The sequence below is a fragment of the Acanthochromis polyacanthus genome, chromosome 5 (assembly GCF_021347895.1).
Source record: "Acanthochromis polyacanthus isolate Apoly-LR-REF ecotype Palm Island chromosome 5, KAUST_Apoly_ChrSc, whole genome shotgun sequence".
In the NCBI taxonomy this organism is placed as follows: domain Eukaryota; kingdom Metazoa; phylum Chordata; class Actinopteri; family Pomacentridae; genus Acanthochromis; species Acanthochromis polyacanthus.
The window spans coordinates 8,659,085-8,687,060 of record NC_067117.1 but is presented as its reverse complement, the minus strand read 5'-3'; the positions used below and the strand labels follow the sequence as shown (position 1 = coordinate 8,687,060).

Below are 27,976 nucleotides of genomic sequence, written 5' to 3'. Positions count from 1 at the left end.
TGCAGCGCTGGACTTGTGGTGGGATCAGCGCTCACTCCCAACTCTCGTTCTCGCGGTATTACCTTCAAGGTTTATTGACAAGCTAATTAGCCAGATGGGACCCCTGTAGTAGCCAGGCTGAATGGAGGTAGCATGGTGTCAGGGCTTTCCTGTGTGGATAAAACAACTGATCTCCCTTTATTTTCAAACCGACACACCAGCGGACGCGAAACATCCAGTGATTTGACAACAACGAGCTTGTAAAAGGTAGGTTTTCTATGTGAATTATGCTCTAGATTCCTGCAGCGCCTGATTCATCTTCGGATGCTGTAATCTCACTTCCACTGACTGATATTTGTGCACATTTAACATTAGAACGGGTTGTGGCTTTGTTTTCTTGTGGAGATGTAATTTCTGTCTTTATTTCGTGACAATGGCGAGTCACTGAAGCTTCAGCATTTTATCATGTCATCTCGTCGGATGCTATTCGCTGGGATGTAGGTGTTAGTTTTGGACCACCAGGTGGCGCTGCGTGTCAGACATTTAACTGAGCTGCTTGTCACCAGTTCAGCAGGCACGTTGACAAGTCTTTATTTTAGCCTAATGAAATCGATAAGCATTGATTTGGAGTGGGGGGAGTCCATTTTCCAGAGAGGACTGAGTGTAGGGTTTCTCTTGCAAAAGACTTCAGAAGATGACAGCTATGGTCCATCCACTTCTTATTTTATTATATGCAGTTTTAAAAAAGAAAGAAAAAGATTTTAATTTGTAAGTGTCTTGAGTCCACAGGGCTCTGCTGAAAGAACCTTTAATCGTTTCTTAGGCTTGTATTGAGCCATATAAGGTACACATTTCCAAGAAAACCTGTTGAAAAATGTAACAATGACAGAATCACTGTTCAAATCATGAAAGAGCACATCAAGGTAAAATAATTTATTACAAATGTTTTTATAATTGGCTCATTTAGGTGAAGAAAAGGAGACAGTAGGTTTAAAAACTGTAATAATTTGAACTGCTTTTCTAAATTCCCATGATTTTTAGCATTGTAGAGTAAACTGGGCTATCATATCTCCCCCTGATCATTAAATACAGTCCGTTTTTTTAATTTCAAGTCTTTTCTTGGATGATAGTGACCTTACTAATCTTTAAATATCAATATGTAACAATTTGACTGGTTTCTGTGGCGTTTTTTTGTAAAAGAATATACATAGATAAACTTTTTTACTGGTGACATGAGTCATGTGGATGATTGTCCATTAGTTTTATGGAGAAGTAACACATTTGTATTGTCTAAATTGATTTACAAGGTAAGGGTACCCCCAGGGGCTTCTTCTCCCAGTAAGGGGCATCTTCTATGGTGGGGGAAGATGCCTCTTTTCAGGATTTCACATTTAGTTTTACAATAACAAAACTATAGCCTGGTGTGATTTTTACTCCAAATTTGTTCACTTGAGCATACTTTTTGTGAACATTATAATATCGAAATTTTAAAAAAAAAATCAAGACTTTTAAAAAAATGATAAACATTGTTCTTAAAGGGGGTGTCTTCCCCTGCTTTACCCTATCATTTCTATTAATGTATACAGCTTAAATGAGTCAACACATTTGGTGCGATTTGAACTGTCCACTGATCAGCACCATGGACAGCTCACTGCACTAAATCTAACTGGCCAAAGTGGCTTCTGTAAAATGAATGCATCTTGTATGTTGGTTACTTGTTTGAGAGTCAGCAGTAGCCTTTTTCATCCATTCATTTACATCCTCACATCTCAGTGTGAGATTATGTCCATCATAGTTTTGTAGCAGAATATAATTGGCCTCTTTACTTCTGCTGAATTAATGACTCTTCATACATCTAATATGTGATTCGGTCAAGTAGGTAATTAGCATAACTCTGTATAATTGGTGCTGTTCCTCCAGAATACAAATTTGGGAAATGATACAGCTACATTACCTGTTATTACACTGGATATATTATGCAAATGTAGGATCATCCACTTGGACAGGACGTTTCTGAACAAGTAGCAGCCTAATGTCACAGATAAATGTGAGGGGTCAAAAAATTGTTACATTGATTAAAAAGCGAAACAAAATGTTTGAAATGCATACTTTTGGCTCATAGTGATGATTGTATAATATGGAGTAAAAAAAAATAGGATGCCTTTCAAGCTAAATTATGGTATCAGTTGAAATAAAGTAACCATAGACTACTTCAGGAAAAGAATAATCATCAAGAAGAAGAAGGCCACTAAGGCAATATGTGGCTTATCTGACTATTAATAGATACATTTAAATGTTGATGAATACTTTAAATATTTAATTGGCAAGTACTTCACTGTTATGTTACACAACATGTAGGGAGTTGTTGTTGTTTGCTTATTCCCTCATGAAATTATTATTTATTGCCTCTTCTGAGAAGGTAAAAATCACTTACTAGTTGAACTACTCCTTACTTAGGCCATGAACTCAAATGAGGAGCCACAAGTCGATATTTAAAGATAGGTTTCTTTTCATTTTTAGGGGAGTCACAACAATCATAAACCACCAAGGAACCACGGGCCTAAATTGGCTGAAAATGCAAGAGAAAAGCTCAAAACAAAAAGAGTCAGGGGATATCCAGTTTTTGTTTTTTTGCTGAAGGGGGTACAGCATTACGTCTTCCCAAAAATTAAATGAGTCATGGTCACAAGCAGGCTGTAAAAAACAGGCCTTAAAGTAGCGTTCATCAGCCAGCCCCCTACATTGCTGACCAGCCAGGACCGTAGTAGACCACCAGCCTGTTCCCCATTGGCTCACCCCACACCAGCAGATACAGTTGTGGGTGGTGACCGAGAAAACGTCACAGTGCCTGTGATTTTCCCTGCTGCTTCCAGCTTTACACGCGGCAATGATGGGAAATGAATCTGCCCTGGCTTTCCTTAAAAGGAAGAGCAAAGCACCGTTCAATCAAAAGTCAATTACTTGCTATGGGGCAAGTGTACGTCACGTCCCCGTGAGCTACAACACTGCAGTGGCTGAGGTGAGCGGCAGAAAATATGTTGTCCTGGCTGCTGTTGTCAGTTACTGAACAGAAGAACAGAAATGGGGTGTTGTTGTTTTGGTAGAAAGCATATATACAGTACTTGTAGTTAATCATGTTTTAGAATTATGTTTAAAACATTACTTGAGCTTAAGCAGTAGATGAATTTGTCACAACTAGATATTAATTAGACAGAAATTAGATTTTTTTCCATGTTATTTCCCTTAATGTAAAAATAAATGACAGACATGAAAAACTTTGCATCTTAATAACCTTTAAAATATTAATAATTCATGCTCATAAAATTGTCTCTCTATTGAAGCCACATTATTCCAATCTCTTTTGCTTCATTTACATTTAGTAAGAGACTATGAATAAAATACTCATATTAGATTAATTGCTTGAATAGGTGAGCCCATAAACATAATTACAGTCATACATTTTGCCCAGCCAAGTTATGTTGGCTGTGTCAATGACTTGTTTTTGCGATAACACTTCTCACATCTTGTCAATCCGAGCACCGATGTAGGTACTCAACAACTTCACTTGTCAGGATTCAGAATTGTACATTTCAGAAAATATCTGTTTAGTATTGCTGCTTATTGTCCTGCACCCTGAGAGAAACGGTTCATTAACATGAACTACTTCCTCACAATGCATGTAATGAGATACAAACTGATTCCCCTGCAGCCAAAAAGAGAAGACATCCAAAAAAAAAAGCAGCATTAAAAATCATCAACATAATTACGAACACTTCCCCTGTAACAGCTGGTGAGCAGCTACACTCAGGGGTATTTGGGAAGTGTAGTTAATCCAATGATAATCTTGAGCATGGTTTACACATATTATCGCTTTAATTGCTACGTGTGCTATGCAATTATACCGTCACCAATTACATGGCTATAGTTTACTAGTCTGTCTAAGCAGTTGGTTCCCTCTAATAGATGCCCTTTATCAACACGTGCGAGTGAAGCCACCAAAACGTCGGCTAATGGATTTTCCATTGACATAATGAATTAATTATATGCTCCAAAGTAGAGTGGTGCGGGATAGTGCTGATCCGTGCTACACAGAGTTAGTGGAGAGAAGTGGGAGATTCTAAGATGAGAAGAGACTCAGGATTGAGCGCGGTGAAACCGATGGAGGTGTGTATGTGTGAGTACAGTGTGTGTGTGTGTGTGCGAGTGCGTCCACATGTGTGTCGATCCATTAGAATGCAGAGTGTGTCCTCCACCAGAGTGAGTCACCCCCACTCCCCCTCCCCTCCTCATCCACCCACCTCGCACCACCAGCAGCATCGAACTGCAGTCACTGCCTAATATTACGCCTCTGACTTCACACCGGCCAACTGAGGATTCTGTTTCTACGGCAACATGCTCCAGTCTCCTCCCCCCTCCTTTCGTCTCCAGCACCCTCCCTCCAATCTTCTGCCCCCCTCCTCTTCCCGACACAGACCATGTGACTTTCAGGAAGGCTTCTCCAACCTCCCCTTTATTGTTATTAACCCTCTCGTGACTGGGCCGCTGCCAGAGGCTCTGAGCAGCAGGCTGCCTGGCTGCCTCCTCACTTCTCGGAGGTTTCAAAGGAAAATCAGATGCAACCATAATCTCCCTCAAAGATCAAAGCGATGCTTGATCTAAATGCTGGATTAGCATATTTAAGAACATGACAGAATGAGTCAATATGTTTCCTCAGTTGTCTGGGACATTAATTGTAACTATGGACAAGAGACTGGCCCATGGAGTTTATAAAAAACCATATTATTCCTTCAGTTTACAGTTATATTATTAAGATACTAATATGTAAAAGAACATTGAGATGTTTAGTTTTTCTGCAAAAACTACCAAAAAAGCAAAAAAGTAAAAAAATAACAAAAAAAAAACGGACCTCTTTTGAAAAAATTCTACATTCAATGATTGGAATGACTTTTCTTTAAAAATCTGAACCTTTCTCAGATGGTGTAACATTGGGAAACGCATCCAAAATAGTTCATTTTGCTTGCGATGACATTTATATCTGACCTTGCACTCATCATTGAGAGCTTTGTGGGGCTGATTCACAAACAAATGAGTTGTGTTGTCTTGTATAGCGGCAACAATTTGCAAGACACTGCCGACTGAGGACCTGTTTTAGGTCTGCGTCATCCTTTCTGTAGCCAAAATATTTCCAAATCTTCTCTTTCACAACACGGTGTGTCCACGAACCCTGAAATCTGAGAAGGTTTAGTTCTATCAGGCAGGCTTCTCTTCTAGATTAGTCATGAAAAATGAGAACTGTGTGAGCAAAAACAGTTGTAACATTATACGTTTCAGTTCATTCGAGTGTTGCACGTGTTGCGATGTCAATGCTGAAACAATAAATTGTGCAACTCTACTCTGTGCACTACCTGACCAGTAGCAAACAGCAGACAGACAAAAAGGATTTACCCACTGAAGTCAGATATTTCACACAGGAGATTAAGAACAGAACCAAAAGACTGTAATTAATCAATGAACCAGATACATGACTCTGAAAGTATTCTAATTTTTGGGGGGGGATTTTTTTGGCCTTTTAGGCTTTATTATATAGGCAGACCTGCCAACCTTGGCGAAATATTTTGAGTACCACTTAATCTCACACACGCACGCGCAAACACGCACGCAAACACGCAAGCTCACACGCACGCACGCACGCACGCACGCACGCACACACACACACACACACACACACACACACACACACACACACACACACACACACACACACACAGCTCGCGCTCATGTCAATAGGAAAAAAAACTCTCAGTGCTTATTTCCCCGATATGACATCGTATTTTCAACGTGAAAGTAACGTTATTAACAGTACATATTTGCCAAAAGACACACACCTACACTCACGCGTGCACACACACACACACACACACAGAGACACACACCATTTTACCGTTTTAACCGCCAGCTGCTGCGGGTGGGGGCACGGGGAACGGGGAGAGAGGCGGAGGGAGGCAAAGGACAGCAGAGAGCGGGCCAACAAGGGTTCGGCAGACTCGTTATTCTCCGCTACTCTATGATGATTGGTTGAAATTGCACCACTACACTGCAGCATCGTGTTGTCAGGCATGAGTATTGCACGTCCACATTTCTAACAGCACTCACAGATGTCTGCAGCTTTTTGAGTAGTTTAATGAGGCGGAGCGTACCAGCATATTTTGATGTCAAATTGTGTACCTGCTACGCAAAATGCGTACAGGTTGGCAGGTCTGTATAGGACAGGGGAGAGAGACAGGGAAAATGGGGAGAAGAATTGGGGGAGGACCTGCAGCAAAGGGCCATGGGCTGGATTCAAACCCATGACCACTGCGTTGCCCCTGTTTACAGGTGGCCAATTCAGCCAGCTGAGCCACTGGGACGTCCAGTTTTTCCTTACTTATTCAACATATAAAGCAGCTATTTAAGAACAATGTGAAAGGCATCACTCATAGTAATGAACCTAAAGGGAATTGTCATCTAAATTTTCAGCTCCTCCCAATTCTAGATAGCTTTTTAGTGAGTTTCAGGTCCTTGTTTTGGTTTTATGGCTGCATGTTAAAAGTTCTGTTACTCTCTCAATATCATTCACCAGGTAGCTGTTTTGGGGGAAAAGGCTCTAAACCTCACTGAGCACTAGATGCATGGAGCCAGAGAGCAGACAAACACAGTAAGTAACCAGCTGGTAAACATAGACAAGCTAGATTTTCCCTCATGAGTTCATAGAGACCAAAAACAAAGCCAAAAGTAGAGTGTTGAAGTATAAAGATTAATCATTTGTCCAAAATAGTGTTGTTTCATGTCTACTGGATATGTAATTGTATCATTAATCAGGTTTCTATGACTTCTTTGTTTACCTTCTGAGAATGAGGTACTATATAACACAGGCAAGGTCAAATGAGAGCAGAAATCCAACACTCATCCTTGATAGAGTTTTGAAATGTGGAGAGTAGCCTTGGCATCCGGCAGTGATCTCACCTGAATATTGCCTCATTGGCACAACTGTCTCCTCAGCATCCCGCTGGGAGACATGTTGGTTGTGTGCATGTGTGTTTGCGTGCACGCGTCTGAGCGCGCGCACGGGTGAATGGGTGAACTTTATGAATGAAAAGTCTCCTTCCTGAGCTGCAGACAGGAGGTGAGATCATCGTGTTGAAATGGAGAATCCCCCACCCACAACACCCTCCCTCACCCTCCCTCACCCGCCCTCCGATACGGGTTGGCGCCAATTTAATGAATCCCATCAGCGGACGATATGGATGAAACACACAGCAGTGGCACCCTGATTGATGCCAGTATTGGTCAATATCAGCTTCCCTCGACAGACGGAAAAAGATGGCTCCATAGTGTGTATTGACACATATGCACACAAACGCAGACACACACTTCCTCCTTCATCAGACGTCTCAAAGAATATCTGCTATTCTGTTGTTGGTTTTCAGTCAACATTACGATGAAGCAGAGTGCCAATTATCTTTGCTTTTTTTGTTCACGTTCCCTTTAGGAATAGAGTTGAGTGGATTGGATGATTGGCCACCTATTCAGCTACGTGTGAGCGAAAGTGACAATGAGTAACATGAGGGGCTCTCGATGAGGAGCCATAAATAGGCTCTCCATAGAGCCAGAAGCTTCCCTCCCCCTCATTCTCTCGTCTACATCCAACCACACACACACCAACACACCTCTACTCTACCACCTTCCCCCTGAGCGGACTGGGACAATCTGTGTCCACTTGGCACCGGGTCTCATGCACCATACTGTACACTTAGAGTCAGAGGCATGTGTACGAACACGCACACGCATGACATTCCTCTCGACATTCTCCACTGCAGGCTTCTGTTAATTCCCTCCCACGGATCATGATGCATATTGCCAAACAATGCAGCATTTTACATCAGCTCTTTGGATGGATGCCACAATGTTTTTTGTTGAACAGTCAGTCAGTTTAGTAGCCTGATTTTCATAATTCTCTCTTAAAGTAAAAGAATCCTAACTGGATATGTAATGTGACACGAGAAAAGGCAAATAGCTCATGCAAAATCTACGGTGCAGCATTTTAAAAGTAAATGGGAATCCCTCTGAATATATATATTCTGAGGAGCTGCCACCTTGTAGATTGGAGGGTTTTTTGTCTGATAAGGAAGGATGCCCTGCAGCGTTCATTCTGTGGTTACTTCTGATGGAGTAACCACAACAGAGGCAGAATCTGTGTTGGTGGACATCACAGGCAGCTGTACCCATCCTTAAAGGCCTGAACATCCCTGAAGAGGAGCCGTCCTGCTACTACAAGCTACAATAAATAAATCATGAGAAAAGTTTTAAGAAGAACATAGGAATAGAAAAGAGCATGCACTTCTCCATTCAGACTGCCTTAAGACAGAAAAAGGAAAGAATTGTAGATAGGAACAGCATAAAATAGCAAGAATGATTAAAGAAACTGATTTTTTTTGTTTTAAATCTCACTATTTCTTTTTCATGTGATTTTAGAACTTTACATGAAACATTCATAAACCACATTTCTTAGGCATGGTGTTTTGAATATTCATTTAGGGTCTTAAGATGTTAAGATAATATTCCATTAAATAGGGAAATTAAAATATAAGCATCTAAGCCACTGTCAAATATGGCAATTAAATATTTAGACGTCAATTATACCTCAGCCTGATAATGTCCTGCTGTTATGTTTTTTAAAAATATGATAGATTTGCACAGAAATAGGTCCAGTATATTTTGCTGTTGCTCGCAGGTCCGTTTGTTAGTTAAAAAGCAGAATTATTTAAAAGAAAAGAGAGAGAGAACATACCTGGTTTCAGTCTCCGTCTTTATTACAAACCTGAGCTGCACTTGGGGAAAAAGAAAGATTTCACATTTTTCTTTAGCTACTTGTTATGTAGACGCAGAAGGCAGAGAGTGACTCAAAAGATGAATAAATGACAACAGAACCATCCAGTTTTTCCCAACTCGAACTTCACTGGAGGTATCTGTCTCAGCCGAATGCCGCAATCTTATTTCATCATGATTTAATGAAGCACGGCAAACAGGAGAAAGTGTTGGGGCCGGGGGGTTTGGTTTGCACTGCTTGTGTGTGTGTGTGTGTGTGTGTGTGTGTGTGTGTGTGTGTGTGTGTGTGTGTGGTGTGTGTGTGTGTGTGTGTGTGTGTGTGTGTGTGTGTGTGTGTGTGTGTGTGTGTGTGTGTGTGTGTGTGTGTGTTTGTGCAGGCTTCACAGTCTGTCTGTACAGTAGGTAGGGTTTCCCCCCGCTGTCTACAAGCAGCACGATGAGGTCATCGTTATGGGTTTAAGCCCAACACGGGTTTAATCTGGGAGATGACGTCCAGGATTTGGATTTAGCACTCAAAAAGGGTCATGTAGCCACAACCACTTAGTAAATACAAAGCTCAGACATCGGATCCGACAGCTGTTTCACAAAGTTGTGTTACTCTGTGCCAAGCCAAATGGTTTGACTCTAGCTGAAGATTCTCCACTGTTAAGGTTGATTTCATGAACTCCGTGTTGCGCTGCAGAGCTCATCTTCTCCTCATGCAGGATTTCCTTGACTTGAATGTGTGAGCAATGTGAACTTTTCTATTGTACGCAGACTTTCTGTGGTTATTTAATGGCATGTTCTTGTGAAATGACTTGCCAAGCCCCTGAACTATTCAAAAACTGCGGTGAATGTTAAAATAAAATGTATTTAAGGATGCAAAAGTGGGATGTTACATATATGATATCTAATCAGTGAGAATATTTATTTTTGGACATTTTATAGGCTAGTTTTACTTAATATTCATGCATTGCACTCTGGATCTGTGTTACTTGACTCATTTTACAAGTTTTATGCAAAATATCATAATTAAAATCATCATGAATGAATTCACTGTGGGATGCCAGGCCTTGGAAAGACCTTGAAGAATAACTTTATTTAAACAGGAGGCTTTGAAGATGGGGGTTTGCATGTATTGGGATCCTCAAATGTAAAGCGAGGTTTGTGTTATAAAATGACATTTGTTTAAATTAGTGCAATATTTGATTTCATTCAGGTTAATTAAAGTCGCAGAGGGAAACAAATCACGCCTGGGGAAAGTCCCATTTAGGTCCTGGATGTGCTGTCCCACTCTCCGTCTCAGAGAAATGGGTCAGTAGAGATTGGAGATGAGGATAATAATAAAAAAATCCTGCCGTCCTTCCTTCATGTCCCCTCGGTGGCAGACAGAGCTCGCAGATTATGCACCAATTACTGCAGTACAGAGGGCGTTAATAGGGTTTGAAGGGATTTACACGGTGCTGTCCACTCAAATGCTGCATGCTTTGGGAATGACATCATTTTGATCACCTCACATACCGGCTGAACCTCCTCCTCCTCCTCCCGGTCCTAACTCACTCAGAGGCCCCGTGTACCTGCGGTTGTCCCGTGTCTCACCGGTCTCCACGCGTCACGGCACACATCTCGTCTGATAGGAGGACATCCACAGCGCCTCCCTCCCATCCGTCTCTCTCCCCTCTCCTCTCTCCTCTCTCCTCGTCGCTCGTGTTTACTGTAGGTGAGAGATGGTCGTATAAATTCCTGAGTGTGCGCAGATCGCGTCCTCAGAGGGGGAATGGAAAAGGAGGAGCAGGAAAACAAGCGAATCGAGGGAGCGGAGCCGTAGATGTGTTTACTGTTTAGCGGAATTAACGCAGGAGAGACGCGCACTTCCACAGAACCACCGATCACTGGATGCAGAGAAGAAGGAGGAGGAGGAGGAGAAGGAGGAGGGAGATTGTGGATGCTGGAGAGGAAGAATTATTAGCCGCTTGCTGTTAGAATACACCTTAAACCAAAGTGGAATACGCGTTTGCAATTAACAGCGATGGACTCCAGCTGTCAGCACTGAGGTAGGAATGGTTAGATTGACAGTGGTGGTGGAAAGCGCACAGGAGGAGCTGGTTTTGGCACAGAATTACGCAGCCTGTCGTTTATTTGATCTAATGTAAACTGCCAGCGTGGTGTTTGATTGTAACTCCAGTGTTGTCAGTGATGCTCCACTGATGCACCGGATCCTCTGAACTGCAGGAGGTGCAGGGAGAGGCGGTGATGCGCCTCCAGATACATCCACGACGCACTGGCCTGTAACCGAGCATAGCCTGCTCCTGCAGCTCCCGCAGCTGATACCTCCAAATAAATAAAGCGGGGAAGGCGAGCAGGACTATTAGGAGACGGGATCAGTCGGATGTGAATGATGTGTACACCAGATGTGTCTCAGTGGTTGGGTTTCTCTCTGCAGAAAATTATAATGAGGATTTTTTTTCTCCAGACGTCATGGTTGTATCTCGGTTAATGAAATCTTCAGGGTCTTGTTCAGGACCATCTGTATGGTTAATCTATAGATGGTTTTATGCAGCTAGAGTATATATGCAGTAGTGGGCTGATACCTCATACATACATCAGGTGCCAGGCACATGAGGATGGTTGATAAATGTAGATGTAATTAGACTCATTTCACTCAAATTGACCTTCAAACTGACAGATATGTGCACCTCACTGCGACTAAATGATCTTGAAATGCCAACTTTGGCATTTCCTCCAACAGAACACAAGTATGTTTTGTCTCAATATGATGCTGCTTGTACTGCGAAGGAGTTAGATTTGTATCGGTTTACTGAGCAGATAAAAACCTGTCACCTCTTAGTGTTTCTTGTCAGAGCCGGAGGAGAAAGAGCAGATCACTTCAAAAGGCTCTGACAAGAAATAATGCATTTTCATTCTCCGCTGAGCGTGCACACGCTGCTGTCCTTGGAGAAATGTAAAGCTTTGAAGACGCCTGCAGAATTCTGTCTTTATTCTGCAGCCGTCGTGTAATCTCATTCATTTTAATATACCAGTGAAACGTAGGATGTAAATAACCAGATGTGGCTCAGTTAATCATGAACGTTCTCAACCAAAAGCAATGCAAAACCATGTATGTTCCATTCTGAAACATGTAAAGGAAATGACTTAATTTAGGTAATCTGATGTTTTGGCACCTGAGGTTGTAAATTTAGCCTAAGAGAGGGAGTCTCATTTTATTTGCTGCACTTAACTGAAGCCAGTGCTGACGTGAGGCTTTCTCAGATTTATAGTCTTTTGTCCCTTATCCACTCGTCCTGACTCATGTTTCACATTCTTATTTTTGATATCTTGACACATACATCATCAGGTACTGTCAGTGTGCTAACCACCTGGTACAAGAAGAATGATAACGAACTTTCACCTGTGTCTGTCAGATAAACAATACATTGCTTCTGTGTTGTGAAAAATGACATGTTCTTGATTGTGTGAAATCTTGTGCAGTGATGATTATCTTGAAGGCTGATGAGGAATTACATTTAGGACCGGAATCATTGTGATTGGAATCCAGTATGCATTGAAACTATATCCTAAATAGGTAGAAAATGTGCATTTCTGTCATGCTGATCACCGTTTAAGGGGGATGTGCCTTGTTTGACTGCATTTAGAGCTGCTTGGGTCAGTCATGGGCATTTACAGGTACAAAACAGCCACTTATGATCACTACATATAGGTTTTATTGATAATGGGCCTAAATATTGATAACACACACTTAGAAGTGCATTATTAGGTTATTCAGTAACTTTATTTCCATCTCTTTGGTTTCATCCAGGGTCCCAGTTCTCCGTTCTTTCTGATGACCACAGGCCCTCATGGCGCTCATCCATGAACCTCGTGCCCCTTCACCCTCTCTCTCCGGCTTCAACACTCCCCTCTCCGATCCCCCGTCCTTTCGCCGTCTCGATGCCGAAACACCCTGCACCCCGGAAATGGACCTGACCCCAACCCAGTGCGTCCTTCGCAACGTCCTCTCCATAGACACTGGAGGTGCTGTGGAGCCCGGGGGTGGAGGAGGAGAAGGACAGACCGCCGGACACAACCAGACGCCCAGCGAGGAGCAACAAGAGCACTTTGCCAACAGCGTCCTGAAGCTCCACGAGCACGATGGGAATCCAGGACGGACGGAAGGAGAGGGGCAGGAGGCGGACGGCAGCGTGGTCAGGAGCCAGGCGGACAACGCCAGGTTACAGTGCCAGTCCACAGGAGGAGGAGGAGGAGGAGGCTTTCTCGAGGGGTTGTTTGGGTGTCTGCGGCCTGTCTGGACTATGATTGGCAAAGCTTATTCCACAGAGCACAAGCACGACCTGGACGGTAAGTCCATCAGCCAGATTCATTTCTGTATCAAGTGCACACACAAACGCATCCATATAGACACTGCAATCAATGGTTGCTTTTATTTGTCCAATAAAAGTAACCACTGGCTGCCATTTAATTCCAGCGAGAAGCTTTGATATGCTAATGAAATGATCTTATCCCCCAGTTTAATTACATTAAACATTCGGGAGAAAAATGACTCCTACAAAGGCCACGTTGTAAACAAACACTTTCCTTGACATGAACGAGCAGCAGCCAGAAAAGGAGACTCTATTAAAGCTACAGAGGGCTTATGTTCCCTGATATCCCCCCCCCCCCATATGCATGCGCCTGCTTGTGCCTACCTCCCACTACCACCCCCCAGTGAAACTAGCTCCCTGTGACGCTGTGTTGTTTATGTCTGCAGCCACTACAAAAGCGCAGGGCTCCCCTGAGACCCCTCTGCCAAATCTGCTTCATGAATTATGCATGGCCGCGCTCTGACCCTGCGCCTCTCATCTCTATTAACGCAAAACCTGACACACTCGCACACATATGTGAGTGTGCACCCAAAGGATGAATACACACATCCGCATATAGAAACACTTAATATCTTGCACTGACAAGAACACATGAAGTCAGATAGATGCCAAATGAAAACTTGATAAAATAAATACGGCATCACAAATCAGGCTGTTGTTTTTTTTTACCTCTCCTTGTCTTTACTGCCTTCTGATATTTTATCACCCGTTTGACTTCTACGTCTCCCCTCCACTCCTCCTCCTCCTCCTCCTCCCATCTCTCATTGTCTCCCTTCCTCTCCTTTTCATCCTGTGCTGTTATCACTCCCAGCCCATCTGCACCTCGCTGCTCCCCTTCCTCTGTGCACCATCACAGGGCGTCACGCACACTGATGAGAGCAAAACGGATATTATAAAAAGTGAAATAAATAGGGCTCTTGCGAAAGAGCGCCTCAACAATGCCCTATTCTTAAGCTTTGACTGGAAGGAACAATGTACCTCAATAGAAAGCAGAAAAAAATTGCTGGTCCTTCATTGATTCTGAAGGCTTGTGGGATGTCTAGTGATGTGCTAAATTTCCTCAATTTTTTTGCCAAACAAAGCAGGCGAGATGTATCAGATGCGGCCTGTATGTGTCTTTATTGTGGAAAATTTGAGGGCCTCATTAGAGACAGAGCCCTCAATCAATCACTGGAGAGCATTAATCATTCATGTCATCCTTATTAAGATGACAAATGTGTCTGAATCCTCTCTGCTCAGGTTAGGAACAGCAGCAGGGTAGGCTGTATATTTTCTCTGTATTAACAGTCTGTCTTCAGCCACATGGACCCCTGCTGACCCGTGGGGAATCCCCCTCCCATCTCTTCTTGTTACACGCACACAGTAACCACCACTACGGCATCCACATTAGGCTCTCAAATCCACTCCCTTCCAACCCCCTTCCTGAGCGTTGGACCCCTGTTTTGCGTCAGCCCCACAATGGCACTAAGCAGGATTTAGGAGGCTGAGGGAGAATTACCCACAGGAGATTAGAGCTCCCTGTCTGTCTGCCTACACACCCCAGTCTTAGGTTAAGGTGAGGTTCAACTGCAAAACAAGATATCAACAAGGGTTCCATGTTGAGGCTTTCAGAAGATTTGACGGCCACAGATTTAACCTTTAGTTGCAGTAAGATGCTGCCACTGGAGATGCTGGATCTTTCCCAGCAACTCATTTTAGTTTTACATGTAAGCGTGTTGGTATTTTGTTGTGTTTTATGTTTAGTGTTAGCTTTTAATACAGTCTTTAGCTGTATTTAGATTCTGGAATAGCAGTGCTTTGAGCAAATTATTATCCTAGTAAGCTTCCTAACAACAGTGATATCCAAAAAGATGCTCAGGCTAATGGAAATGTCATTTGTTTTACTGGTTTGTGGTCATAAAAAAACACCAGGAGATCACCAAAGTCTTTTGTATTCATCTCGTGGGGACCATTAATATCTGTCCAAATCTAATAACAACTCATTAGGTAGTTGTTGAGATATTTAAGTCTCAATCAAATTGCTAAATTGACTGATTTGCTTTCCGTAGAACCACCCTGCTAGTTCAGACAAACGGCAAAATAAAATAGACTTATTGTAGAATGGGCATAAGGGGCCTATTCTGTTGCACATGTGAGGTCTAGTAGCCAGCAGTTTGTGTTTTGTTTCAAACATAATTTAGCAGCAGAATTTCATCCTTCAAGTTGATGAAACTGACCAGTAGTCAGTAAATTTTAGTGCAATTATTCCTCTGTTCTGGATCCATAATTGAGATGTTACTACACGGATAAACTCACCAAGCTCCATCCATTTCTCCCTACAGAGGCGTGGGAGGTCCCATTCGAGGAGATATCGGACCTGCAGTGGGTGGGCAGCGGAGCTCAGGGTGCCGTCTTCCTCGGGAAACTGCACGGACAGGAGGTGGCTGTGAAGAAAGTGCGGAACATCAAAGAGACGGATATCAAGCACCTGCGGAAGCTCCAACATCCCAACATCATCACCTTCAAGTGAGCAGAAATGATCGCTTTGCTTGTTGGATCATGAGAATGCTGAAGGTGTTTCTGATATTGGAGTGTGAATAATTCCCATTGAAAGCCTCATATGTTCTCTGAAGCAGCTTTACAGGAACTAAGATCCTTGAGTGGAACAAGTTTGCATTTATTTTCTAATAGGCTTGGATTAAGATGTGTAAACCCAGATGGTTGTAACTTTTTCCAAGCTCATGTACGACCTTCAAATGATATTATGACAAAAGCAAAACTGCAAAAAGGCATTGTAACAACACTTAACATATTCCTCATCTTCTCTCAGAGGTATCTGTACCCAGGCTCCATGCTACTGCATCATCATGGAGTACTGCGCCCAGGGACAGCTGTACGAAGTGCTGAGAGCAGGCCGGAAGATCTCTCCATCCCTCCTCATGGACTGGGCCATGGGTATCGCTGGAGGCATGAACTATCTTCACCTCCACAAGATCATCCACAGAGACCTCAAGTCACCCAAGTGAGTTTTGCAGAATTGGTTAAGATTCACCGCTTGATTACAGCTCTGTGATTCCAATGTAAATGTCAGAGCAGAAAGGTCAGCATATAGATTCAACATAGGTGGTTCAGAGCCAGGAGAAACGCCTCTGTTGGCAGCTGAGATATGAACATGTTAAAGAGATAAATTTCACATCATTTAAATGTTATTCACACATAAATCTCAGCACTTAGTAAAAACGGTATCAGTGTTACTTGTTATGCCATCGTGTTTTGGAACCACTGCTATAGAAACATACAGTGAGCTGCCAGATTTTGAAGCTACATTTAATGGGCTACTTTATGACTTTCACAGGATACGCCACTAGTCAGGTTTTAACAAATCGTGAAGTGATAATGTGTCATATTACTGATTATCCCAATAAGCCGTCCATAGCTATTTTAATCCAATATAATTCCATTCTGTGTGTATGCACTCAACAGTCCTGGCTCTGTCAATGGGAAACGAGCAAAATGTTTCGGATTGATTCTGCACAACATTTCCTGTGCACGTTCAAGATCGTGCACGTTGTTCACACAACATGAGAAAACAAGAGGGAGGGGAGATGGAGGGGAAGGCTGCAGTGGGAGCAAGAATCTGGCACATTCTGACTGTCTAAATATACTAAGTAGCTAAATATCAACAGTCTATCTCCAGAACCACAGAATGTGTCTTTAATTTAGTAGTTTTAGACTTTGGAATTCACAGCAGATAAATACAAACCTGACTAATCTAACATTTCATTCCAGCATGCTGATCACCTACGATGACGCAGTGAAGATTTCTGATTTCGGCACATCCAAGGAGCTCAGTGACAAGAGCACTAAGATGTCCTTTGCTGGGACTGTGGCCTGGATGGCTCCCGAGGTCATACGCAACGAACCCGTCTCAGAGAAGGTGGATATTTGGTAGGTGTCATAACCTTTTTTTTATACTGTCCTCTTGCACTTGTGAACTTTTGAATATTTTCCCTTATGATCTGTTTTATCTGTCACTGAATCAACATAGAATCTCATTAGTCGCAGTCTACTACAGTACAGAGCAAAGGATCGTGTTCCCAGAAAATCTATTCAGTATTATGTACAATATCTCATTACATGAAATTCTATAGGGTCTCTGCCATATCTGATGGGTTGCCCTATGTTAAGCCCCGATCACCCCTACTACATTCTGCGCCTCTCTCCTATGCTGCATCCCTCCATCAGTCTTCCTCTCCGTCCTGAAAGGAACACTGGCTAATTTAATAATTGATTTGCCAGATGCTGCAGTGCTCTGGAGAGGCTGGAATAACCTTCCAAGCCTACGGACGGTTTGGCCCAGAGCCAGCGGTGCATTAGCAGAGAAGCGAAAATAGGATTAAAAAGCTTTTGATGCAGAAAGAAAGCAAAGCATGGGTGTGTACTGTACTGCTTTGTTTAAATTTATGTAAATCACTTGATAGAAGTCTATACCACAAAAATGAGCATCAGAGAAGGAAACACTGTGGTAAATACTGTTGTTTTGTATAGATTCAGTTTTGTTTCTTACTGACATATGGTAACAGCTGGCACAGCTCCCGTTGGTTTCTTTTGTAGTGACCCTAAACCTAAAACACACGTTTCTGTGGGATGAGTATAATTTGGACATTTTGTAATTTTAGTTGATTTTAATTTGCTGTTTTCTAGTGAAACTTTCTTCTGCAATTCTTTTACAAAGCCCTAATTGTGTTACTAAATGATATACTGTAATGAAAGACCACATTAACTATAAATTGGCTTGTCTTTAGAAAGAAACTCTAAGCCAAGTTGCGGCATTTTTTTGTGTATGTGAATATTACAAAACACAAGGACAGAGGCACTCTAAAAATACACATGTAAACTCAACATGACATATGCCTTCCGTGTTGCATAGGATGCTATTGGCACCTTGGATACTGTACATGTTCACCATGGCAACACAAGGAGTCAACAGCAACAGGCTTTTCTTAGTTACCTTCCCCAGGAGCCCGGTGTCTTGCTGTTATACAGAGAAAATGTAAAGACCCTTAATGAAACACTAACCTGTGGTGGAATAAAACCAGAATGCCTTTTCACAACCTACTGTCTTTTCTAAAGCTTTGATTTATTGATCAGGTGGCAAATAAAGCGACCAAATGTCAGTAATACTAGTAAAAGCAAATGCACCGACAAGTTTATGTTTTTCTTCCTTTTACCGGACAATTATTGGTAGTTTCCTATAAAACAGATTTTCAAAACTTGATGGCGCTAAGTTTAAGCTACCAAAGACTCTCCATATTAGCATCATAACATTTTGCATTAACGGTCTTTTTTTAAAAAGTTCCCATCAGATGTAACACCTGCAGCAATTTCAAATTTCAAAAAGGCAGATTTTTTTGTAGAAAGTTAAAAGCATGGCATTTCACACATGCTGCCTTTCACATGGCCACCTCGCATCTTTGTCAATGTGTCTGAAAGAAAATGCGCCACTTCTCTCCACAGGTCCTTCGGCGTTGTGCTGTGGGAGATGTTGACAGGAGAGGTGCCCTATAAGGATGTGGACTCCTCCGCTATCATCTGGGGAGTCGGCAACAACAGTCTGCAGCTGCCTGTACCTGATAGCTGTCCAGACAGCTTCAAACTGCTCCTGAGGCTATGCTGGTGAGCAGGCGGGAGGGGAGAGTGGAGGAAAGGAGGTGGAGGAAGATGGAGAGAAGAAAATAACATGAATCTGTTAAAGAATATGGTCAAGTTAGATGCTTTAAGAATGGGGAGAGAGTAAAAGTTATCCAGAGGAGGGAAGAGAGATCAGAAACAAACGGGAGTTAATGATAACATTTATGTAAACTCTTCACAGGAACTGCAAGCCCAGAAACAGACCTTCATTTCGACAGATCCTCCTGCATTTGGACATTGCGTCTGCAGATATATTATCTACCCCACAGGAAACTTACTTCCAGTCTCAGGTGAGCTTCCATTGTTTTTTAACAGATCAAGTGTGTGTTCCACCTCAGGTTGGAGGAAATATAACAGGACGACGAAAAAGAAGATACTCAACTAATCTGAAGCTTCATTTTAGCTGCACCTAAACACAAAAAGGACTGTTCAGGTGGTGAATTGTTTAAAGAAGACATGTCTTGAACAGGAAGAACCAATAACCTCCTTAATGTGGGCATCATGTGGGCCTGTTAGTATTGTTTTAAGATATATTTCAAAAAAATGTGAAACCAGCCTTGGGATTGACTCTTACTTAGAATTTAATTTAATTCCTTTTTGAAAATTTGATGTTATCAGCACCAGTTTAGACGTTACAGAGGAACAACCCAAAAAATGAGAGTGAAGTCAAAATAGCACTCAAATCACAGCTTAGACACTGTTCATGTGTAATGGTAACATAAGGCAATTGAGAGCTTTCATTTCTCAACTCGACTGTCTCTCTCATCAGATAAACAAATAAATCCCCACTGGATGAAGGATGCATAAGCTCTGTATGTCTCTCAGCAGAAAACCTATCGGCAGCAGCCAGCATCACTAATAGTCAGGCCACTTCCATTTGTTTCCAGTCTGCTGCAGTAACTACAAGCAGAGCAGGGTGTGCACCGTCACCGAGGTCCAGGCCTCTGGGGAGCTCACTAATAATACCTGTCCTTTCAGTCACACCACATCACCGTTGGTGCCTCGGTCTTTGTTCCTTGACACATGTGAGTGCTGATTTGTGGTCAAAGGAAAAGAACCTCCATCACATTGTGATAAAGGAGGCTGTGCGTCTACCTGTGGCTGGGTGGGGGATGGAAGTACATGACGAATGTGTCAGACCTCCACAAGCAGCCAAGCACATGAAGGTCAGGAGATTTAGAAAAGTAGTAATTGTCTGGAAGATATGTTTCTGCTCAGCCATGCAGGACCACGAATCCATTTACAGCTCAAGCATATATAATCATGAAACACACTTGTGCACACAAACACACAAAATAAATACGATTTTATTCCATTTTTGCACCACCTCTACTGCTTCCCCCCCATCAGTTCTGTCTCATGATGCAAAACCTCTTTCACTCTCTCCACTTATCCTTGATCCTTTATTTCATCCTGTCCCCCTTCCCCCCTTGAAACCCACCCCACCTTCTCTCCCCTCTGCCTCATAATGGATTTTTCTTGTGACGTTAGAAAGAAGTATTTGCTGCTGGAGTGTATTGATTGCTTTAATGGTAGGGAGCAGAGACCAAAGAGAGGAGAAAGAGGGGACTGGAGACATGGAAGAGTGTGCACAGAGTCCATTAGCTTAATAAGAAGAGCGTCTCTCGTGCCCAGATAGATATATACACAGCCGAGAGTCACATACACATGCATGAGCATGCACACACTCATAAATCTGACTTCCTTTGTCCTTTGATATGACAGGTATCAGATAACAGCTGCCATGCTCCACTGTGTGCAAGAAATTGCCCACGCTGCGTTTTTATTTATTTATCCGTGTTCATGTCATGTCAGTTCATGTTTAGTTTTTCTCCATGTGTATTGATTATCTTCTGACATCCTAATGGGTTTTGTTTCAATGATAGAAAGGAACTTTAGTCACTCTGCAAATAAAGAGCTTCTTTTTAAATGATTAAGGAGTGATGAACTCTCAGTGCTGATATATAATTTGATTCTAATTTTACGCAAATGAACTTGAACCGCACTTAATTTTCCCTGTGGTAAATACAGGAATGTCTGCATTTTCCAAGTGTACAAATCTGATAAATGCAAGTGCAAAGAAAAGGTGACAGCAATTGGAAAAAACCTGCTAAAGTATTAAATTCTAAATATATGGTGAAGCAGGTTTCTGTTTGGTTTCCTGCTGTATTTCCTCAGATAGCTACAAAAATGGAGCCAATACCTCCAAGTGATCTGATTAGAATTTTTTTGTTTGTTTTGTTTGACATTGTCTTTTGGAACCGGCTGGTGATTTCCTGGGTGATTTCACTTTGGTGATCATACTGGTTTTACAGTCAGCTTTTGGTATTTGTAAGTGATGCACATGCATATGTTTTCTGTAACTCATTTTCTAAAATGTGCTTTTTATGTTTACTTTTTCAAAAACTGCAAATGAATGGTAATAACAGTTTTGTCAAGAGCAGTGGTATTGTAATATTAAATGAAAAGAAGTTTAAAACTAACTGAATCCTTTTCTCCACAAAGACATTTTCATCTATAAAATTGTGAAATGTGCACAAGTTGTTCTGACGGATGGGTTTTATGCGTCCTGCCAGGCGGAGTGGAGAGATGAGGTGAGGCACCATTTTGAGAAGATCAAGTCTGAGGGGACGTGTCTTCACAGGCTGGATGAGGAACTGATCAAACGACGCAGAGAAGAACTCAGGTTAGACTGGCAGAAAACAGACTAACACTGAAGACCCACAAATTATACTAGACCGAATTCAGTGAAAATTGGTAGTGCTCACAAAGAAAAATCGGTAAGAAGTGTCGTCATAGGACAAGTCGCTATACGGCGTGACTGCAGGAAGCAGGAAGGTCTTTTTAGTAGTGGTCCTTACTGCAGCGATGTTGAATTGTTATCTATCTACAATTGTGGAAGTTAAATATTAGTTTCCAGGTATAGCTGAATCTGTTTTACAATCAGAATCATGATAGTAGTTGTAGTAAATGAATATACGTGTCTGCATATTTACATCCTTCCCCTCCGCTCAGACATGCTTTGGACATCCGGGAGCACTATGAGAGGAAACTGGAGAGAGCCAATAATCTCTACATGGAACTCAATGCCATCATGCTACAGCTGGAGATCAAAGAGAAAGAGCTGCTCAAGTATGAAAACTGTGTTCTGTTATTCTGTTTTAAAGTAGCAGATGATCAAATTAGAAACAGAAGATATAGTTTAAAACACACTATAGTGCCATAGGAGATCCAGGGCACCATGTTGTGCTCAACTGTAAAATCAGCAAAGTAAGGTTTCAGCGTTTGGAATTTTGTGCGCTAATAGCTTTTTATCCATCAGCACTGTTTAAGTAGTGTAACTGTAATGAAAGAGCATGGAAAAGTTCATCTGAAATGCGAAGTAAATGGCCTACATCTAGTCACACAGGGCCATTGCATGTACCAAAGTGCTCTCTTATGCCATGCTGAGAATCAATTGACAGCCATTAAACGAGGATTGGCTCTGTTTTTTAACGTCAGGAGGGAGCATTCGCTGGACAAGAAGTACCCGGGCTGCTTCAAGCACCACAGCTCCAGACAGTCAGCCTCCTCCAACTCGATGGAGAAACTCATGAAGAAACGCAACGTACCTCAGAAACTTCCCTCACACAGCAAGAGGTGAGACAGCGAGGGAGGAAGTTATTTGCATTTGCAGCATTTATATAAGGATGGTTTGATCAACTGAATATGATGCTATCTGCCCAACATAGGTCTCCCTAAACCCTCCTCTTGTAATGAGCTGTATTGCCACATTGTGTGTGATCTTAGCAGGCTTTTGTTTCCGTTCAGACCTTGTACAATCTTTCTTTTGGGTTTATCTTGTGAACTTAGTGTTGACATTGACCTATCAAGTACAACAATGCATGGAGGACTCAAACAATCCTTTCTTATGCTTTGCTTCAAACTTCACATACTGACTGTTTCATGAGTCCCAAGATCTAACTGACCCATATGGTCTTCTCTTACATGCATATGTCATCAGTGCAGTTTATTAGTATGGTTTTCGCACACATTTACATACACTCACTAAATAATCACCACCATTGTATTTTAGCTGTTTTGACTGTACATTTCAGCATATGTATTAAATATGTGTAAACACAGAGAGAAAATGACCTGTTTGGACATATACTAAATTAATGTTTCCGCCAGTGTGCATGCTTATCTTAAAACGCATGTCAAAAACACAGCACTGAGACACTGTTGCACTCTTCTTTAAGCTGGAAAGTACTACAGAGCATTTCATAAAAGCAGAATATCATTCGTCTAATCCTGTAGTTTTAATGGAGAAGAATGCAAGCAATGAATTATCAAGTTATCTAACAATTAATACATGTTAAACAAGCTTAACCTTTCCCCTTGTTTTTTTGTTAAATTAATTCTGTTTCTCACCTTTCCAGGCCAGACTTACTAAAGTCAGAGGTAATCCTCCCAAAACTGGACTCATCCGTGACCCAGGTCACCATACCCAACAAAGGCTCTACCTCCCCTGGCCGCTCACGCCGAGGAAAACCTCGCTACAGGAAGGCTGGCAAGGGCAGCAGTGGAGACTTAGCTCAGCTTAAAGCCACTCTGTCCTCGTCTTTAGCAATGGTCAACGCCACCTCGTCTGTCTCCAGCAGCAAGCACCACCTAGACCCCAGTGCAGCCCTCAGGGGCCTGCAGCATGACCTGCTGCTCAAGAAGATGTCCTCCTCCAGCCCTGACCTCATTTCGACCACCCTGGAGGCTGAAGGCCGGAGGATGGGGCAGTTGAGGCAGGGACTGGACAGAGCGGGCAGTCAGAGCGCCTCAGCTGGGCTAGGAGAAAGCAGAAGGACTGGAGGGCCTGAGGAGGGGCCCGACGTGGGTGTAGGGGCTGACGACTTGGCAGAAACGCCTCCACGCAGCGACACGCCCAGCGAAGATGCAGCATCTATTCCGTTCTCCAGCAGTCCCGACTCTCCGTGTGGCAGAGGAGCAGCCGCAGGGAGGACGTCTGTACTGGGGAACCCTCGTGTGCCCCACGAGGGTGAGGAGAAGGAGGACGGGACGGTGATCACACGCTCACCCAGGAGTCAACGCCTCACACCTGCAGCACTGCTCTACAGGGCGGCAGTCACACGCAGTCAGGTGAGACTCCAACAGCACTCACTGTTCTCATGTGACCCAGTTTCACAAAATCACTTTGACTCATACACTGAAAGGGAGCAAAGATTAATTAGCAAGGAAATGCTTTGGGGAAATCAAACCATTTTGATTTCATTTGTTGCTGCAGTTGGTAACAAGTGGGTACCAATTCACAAATCAGCATCAGTACAAACATGAGTACAAATGTTAGCTTATGATGATGTCATTGTATTACTGAGAAAGTCCAGAAGTCAAAATCGTTTGATCTTTAACCTGATGAATACGAACATCATCACTCTATTGATAAAACTCACTGTAGATGCCATACCCAATGTTTTGAGTGTAAATATATTCAAAGGACAATCCAAAACTTCAGACTTCTTAATCTCAGGAATCTTGGCAGGTGTCTGTCTGACTATTGCACATTGAAACATAACTTCTTATGATTTTCTCCACAGAGACGTGGAGTGTCTTCGGAGGAAGAGGAAGGAGAAGTGGACAGTGAAGTGGAGCTGCCAAGGAGACGGTAAGAATCATTAAATACATCAAATATATTTATTTAAGACCTCCTACAGTGAAATTCAAGGGTTTTACCGTATTCGCATGCACATATGATGTTTATAAGCATGAATGGCAGGGCTCAATGCAGCTGCAAAGTAGAAGAGAAAATAAACCTACAAAGGTCACTTGTGTCTGGGGCGCGCTATCTAGTGGGATCAACAGAAACGTCGGGTACTGCAAGGGGAAGGCCAAATGAATGTCGTCTTTACTGTAATTTCGTCAAGTCTAATATTGACAAAATTATTTCGCAGGTTGGATTGAAAAGCCCAACGGGCCGTAGTTTGCCCATGCCTGTTCTAATATATGCCCTCTCTCTTATTCTACACACACTCAGGCGGCCTGTGAGCATCACCAAATGCCAGTCCCTGTCGACCTTCAGCTCAGAGAACTTATCAGTCTCGGACGGTGAAGAGGGAAACACTACTGACCACTCCCACAGCGGCACACCCGACGTGGTCAGCACAAACACCGACGAACGTCTGGACGACAAGAGCGACGACCTGCTGTCTCAGGGCTCGGAGATTCCTGCTGACCCGTCTGACCCGACCCAGCTGGGCTCTGACGGGTTGTCTGAAAAGGAAGCTGTTCTGCAACAAGTCAAAACGCAGCTCGTTTCTAACGGCCGTAATTATGAGGTAGGCAGCAAATTAAAGAAGAGTGGATGAACAGACAGAGACAAAGCAGGTGCTTAAATACACCACCGTCCAAAAGCCTGGGGTCACCCAGGTAATTTCGTGTTTTTCATGAAAACTCGCTAACATAATTGCCCAACGGTTTTCTAATCATCAATTAGCCTTTCAACACCATTAGCTAACACAATGTAGCATTAGAACACAGGAGTGATGGTTGCTGGAAATGTTCCTCTGTACCCCTATGTAGACATTCCATTAAAAATCAACTGTTTTCAGCTAGAATAGTGATTTACCGCATTAACAATGTCTAGACTGGATTTCTGATAAATGTAATGTTACCTTCATTGAAAAAAAATTATTTTTTTTTCAAAAATAAGAACACTTCTAAGTGATCCCAAACTTTTGAGCGGCAGTGTAAACCGTGTACAGACATGCTACTGCTGCTAAACAAATATTTACTACTTTTAGATACAAACATACACAACATGGCAAGCAAACACCACACCACTATTCGGGAATCTGTTCTAACTCAGGTATTTCTTCTCCTCCCTACCAGGGCCTGTATGATGACTCAGACTGTGACAGTGCAGAGTTGGATCATTCATGCAGTGCAGAGCCTTGCCAACCTCCAACCAGCTGGTGAAAAGCTGACACCTCAACCCACTCAAACACCCACAGATCTGTCCTCTGAATACCTCGAACAGACCTTAGACAACCCAGAGGCATGATCAGGGACGTTGCAGAGAGGCAGGCAGAAAAAGATCTGCATTTTAAAAAAATCTGATATCCTGAGAGGGGGAAAAAAACATCCTGTTCTCTTTTCAAATAAATGCGTCACAGGGATGTGAAACTGAATTGTGGCACTCGCTGAGCTGACAGAACAACAGCCCCCTGTGTGTTATCGCCATAGCAAGATCAGCTTTGCAAAAACGCATCAAAGGACAACTCAGCAAGAGGCCTCAGTCATAGAGGCCAATAACCAGACTGTCCAGTAATGTCTCCCGTCACCTTCCACGTTATTTTTTAGTTTTATCTCCGTCATGAAAGTATGTGTTAAGCCATTTCACATCGTGTCATATGAAAACATGAACTTCCTTCAGGGCTTCTGTAACATTTTAAAGTTTTAACTGTCTGGGGCAGCCACTGATGTTGTTCCTCGCTCTCAATTTATGAAATGTACAGATTTTCTCATAATCGTTGTGTCATAATACATTTCCTCTCAAAACGTTATGCACAGATTAATTTATTATTATTTTACAATGAATTGATTTTTCAAAGCAATGTTTACATTTTTTTATTTACATTTGCATCGTGGATTCCGTTTCCGTTTTCTACTCCTGTGTTTTAATATTAATGTAAATATGTGATGTTGTAAAATGAACAAATTTTTAAAATGTGAGATTGTATAATTTAAGGTGCTGATGTTTCTAATTAGGTGGCACTATTCTATTTGAACCTCAAGAAGTTTATGGTGGTAGAATGTACTGTAGCTGCCGTTCATGTATGAGCATCAAAACACGGATAAAACTAAAAAAAAGAGCAGCAAAATGTGAACAAAGAACAAAAATGTCTGCCATGGTTCCATAACTCGGTTCATAAGGGACGGATAAGCTTTTTTTGTTGTATTTTTTACTTAGTATTGCAGTGTTTTCTGTATTAAAATGCAATACCAGTTTGGAAATCCCTTTCTGGGCATTTGGGGGTGTATATATCATTTTTTTTAAAAAGCAGTCATTGCTTGTGACGCAAGTCAAAATGAAATGTTAGATCCATCCATAGAGGAAGAAATGCAACAAATGAAAGACTGCAGTTTAATGACTGAAGGCATGTGTATGACAGGGACGCAAAACACCAACATAGATCTCAGAATGAATTACATAAGCTTCCATTCATTATCATCTATCTCACTCAGTCCAATCATAACCTGATATGCTGAGTTTAGGTCATTTTAGTCAAACTAAAAGTGCGTGTCCCCTTTATGCAAATGCCCTTGAGTCTATATTGTGGTTTCTAGTTTGGTTTTAGCAAATGAAATCACAGAGCAGTCAGTCAAGACATTTTGGCTTACTCAGTGTCAGAGGAGTAAAAATAAAATGTTGAACCCCAACTTGGAAGATTTTCCAGCTCATAAAATCAGGACCTTGTCATTATTATTTGCAGAATTTTTCCATTTTAACCTAAACCGAGATAGTGAAGCTTTACAGGCTCACGTTGTTGTTCATCTGCTCGCACAACGTCCACCTTAACTTTGTCCTCACCAGCTGAAATCTGGACCATCTGTTGGTCATTTTTCACATAAGTGCAAGGGCTGCATCATAACAAAATACATAAAACCCTGACGCTGATGCATTTATGTCCATAGAGAAGCCTTCTGAATGTGCTTCAGTCTGACTGTTCAACAGCACATTGCATCCCGTTCTGTTCATCTTTGACTGATCAGGTCGCACTCAATAAGCTAGAAATGGCAGCTTTTTTTTGCTTTTCAAATCAGGTCATATGTTTTAAAGTTTACATTTATAGAGCATTTTTTTTAACTGTGCCCCCCAAGATTTAAAGCTAGAAATCCTCCAGCAGGACAAAATGTTGCCAAAAAGCAAAACTACTGCCCTCTAGTGTCTGGGTCATGGAGGTACTTGTGTTTCCCGTGCAGCCGATTGAAACAAACCCACATGGACTGAAATGTTTGCTTTTTATACTGCATTATTGTAACTGTACAATAAATATATTTAAGAAACAATTTAAAATAAAATCAAACTTGTAAAATCTCAACTTGTGTCTTCT

At 42.2% G+C, this 27,976-nt stretch overlaps 1 protein-coding gene across 3 annotated transcripts; it reads left to right on the top strand.

Moving 5' to 3' along the window:
• Positions 1-79: 79 nt before the first annotated feature.
• LOC110960221 (mitogen-activated protein kinase kinase kinase 12-like) lies at positions 80-27,964 on the top strand. 3 transcript variants are annotated; one of them, XM_022207578.2, is made up of 15 exons: positions 80-250; positions 6,603-6,673; positions 12,641-13,179; positions 15,524-15,707; positions 16,012-16,203; positions 16,971-17,129; positions 18,699-18,857; positions 19,054-19,162; positions 21,449-21,558; positions 21,888-22,004; positions 22,374-22,511; positions 23,294-24,005; positions 24,461-24,528; positions 24,898-25,198; positions 25,752-27,964. In XM_022207578.2, the coding sequence occupies exons 3-15, from the start codon at positions 12,681-12,683 to the stop codon at positions 25,836-25,838; spliced, it is 2,835 nt and encodes a 944-aa protein (XP_022063270.2). In that variant the 5' UTR covers positions 80-250; positions 6,603-6,673; positions 12,641-12,680; the 3' UTR covers positions 25,839-27,964. The 3 variants fall into 3 exon arrangements, with proteins under 3 accessions (XP_022063270.2, XP_022063192.2, XP_022063113.2); XM_022207500.2 differs by lacking the exon at positions 6,603-6,673 and having other exon boundaries at positions 80-246; XM_022207421.2 differs by lacking the exons at positions 80-250; positions 6,603-6,673 and adding an exon at positions 10,403-10,877.
• The last annotated feature ends 12 nt before the right edge of the window (positions 27,965-27,976 follow it).

Bases quoted from the DNA above. Each gene is read 5' to 3' on its own strand.
- LOC110960221 (XM_022207500.2), top strand. From the start codon at position 12,681: ATGGCGCTCATCCATGAACCTCGTGCCCCTTCACCCTCTCTCTCCGGC. The intron at 16,204-16,970 runs GTGAGTTTTGCA...ATTTCATTCCAG, and splicing joins AGAGACCTCAAGTCACCCAA to CATGCTGATCACCTACGATG. The intron at 24,529-24,897 runs GTAAGAATCATT...ACACACACTCAG, and splicing joins GTGGAGCTGCCAAGGAGACG to GCGGCCTGTGAGCATCACCA.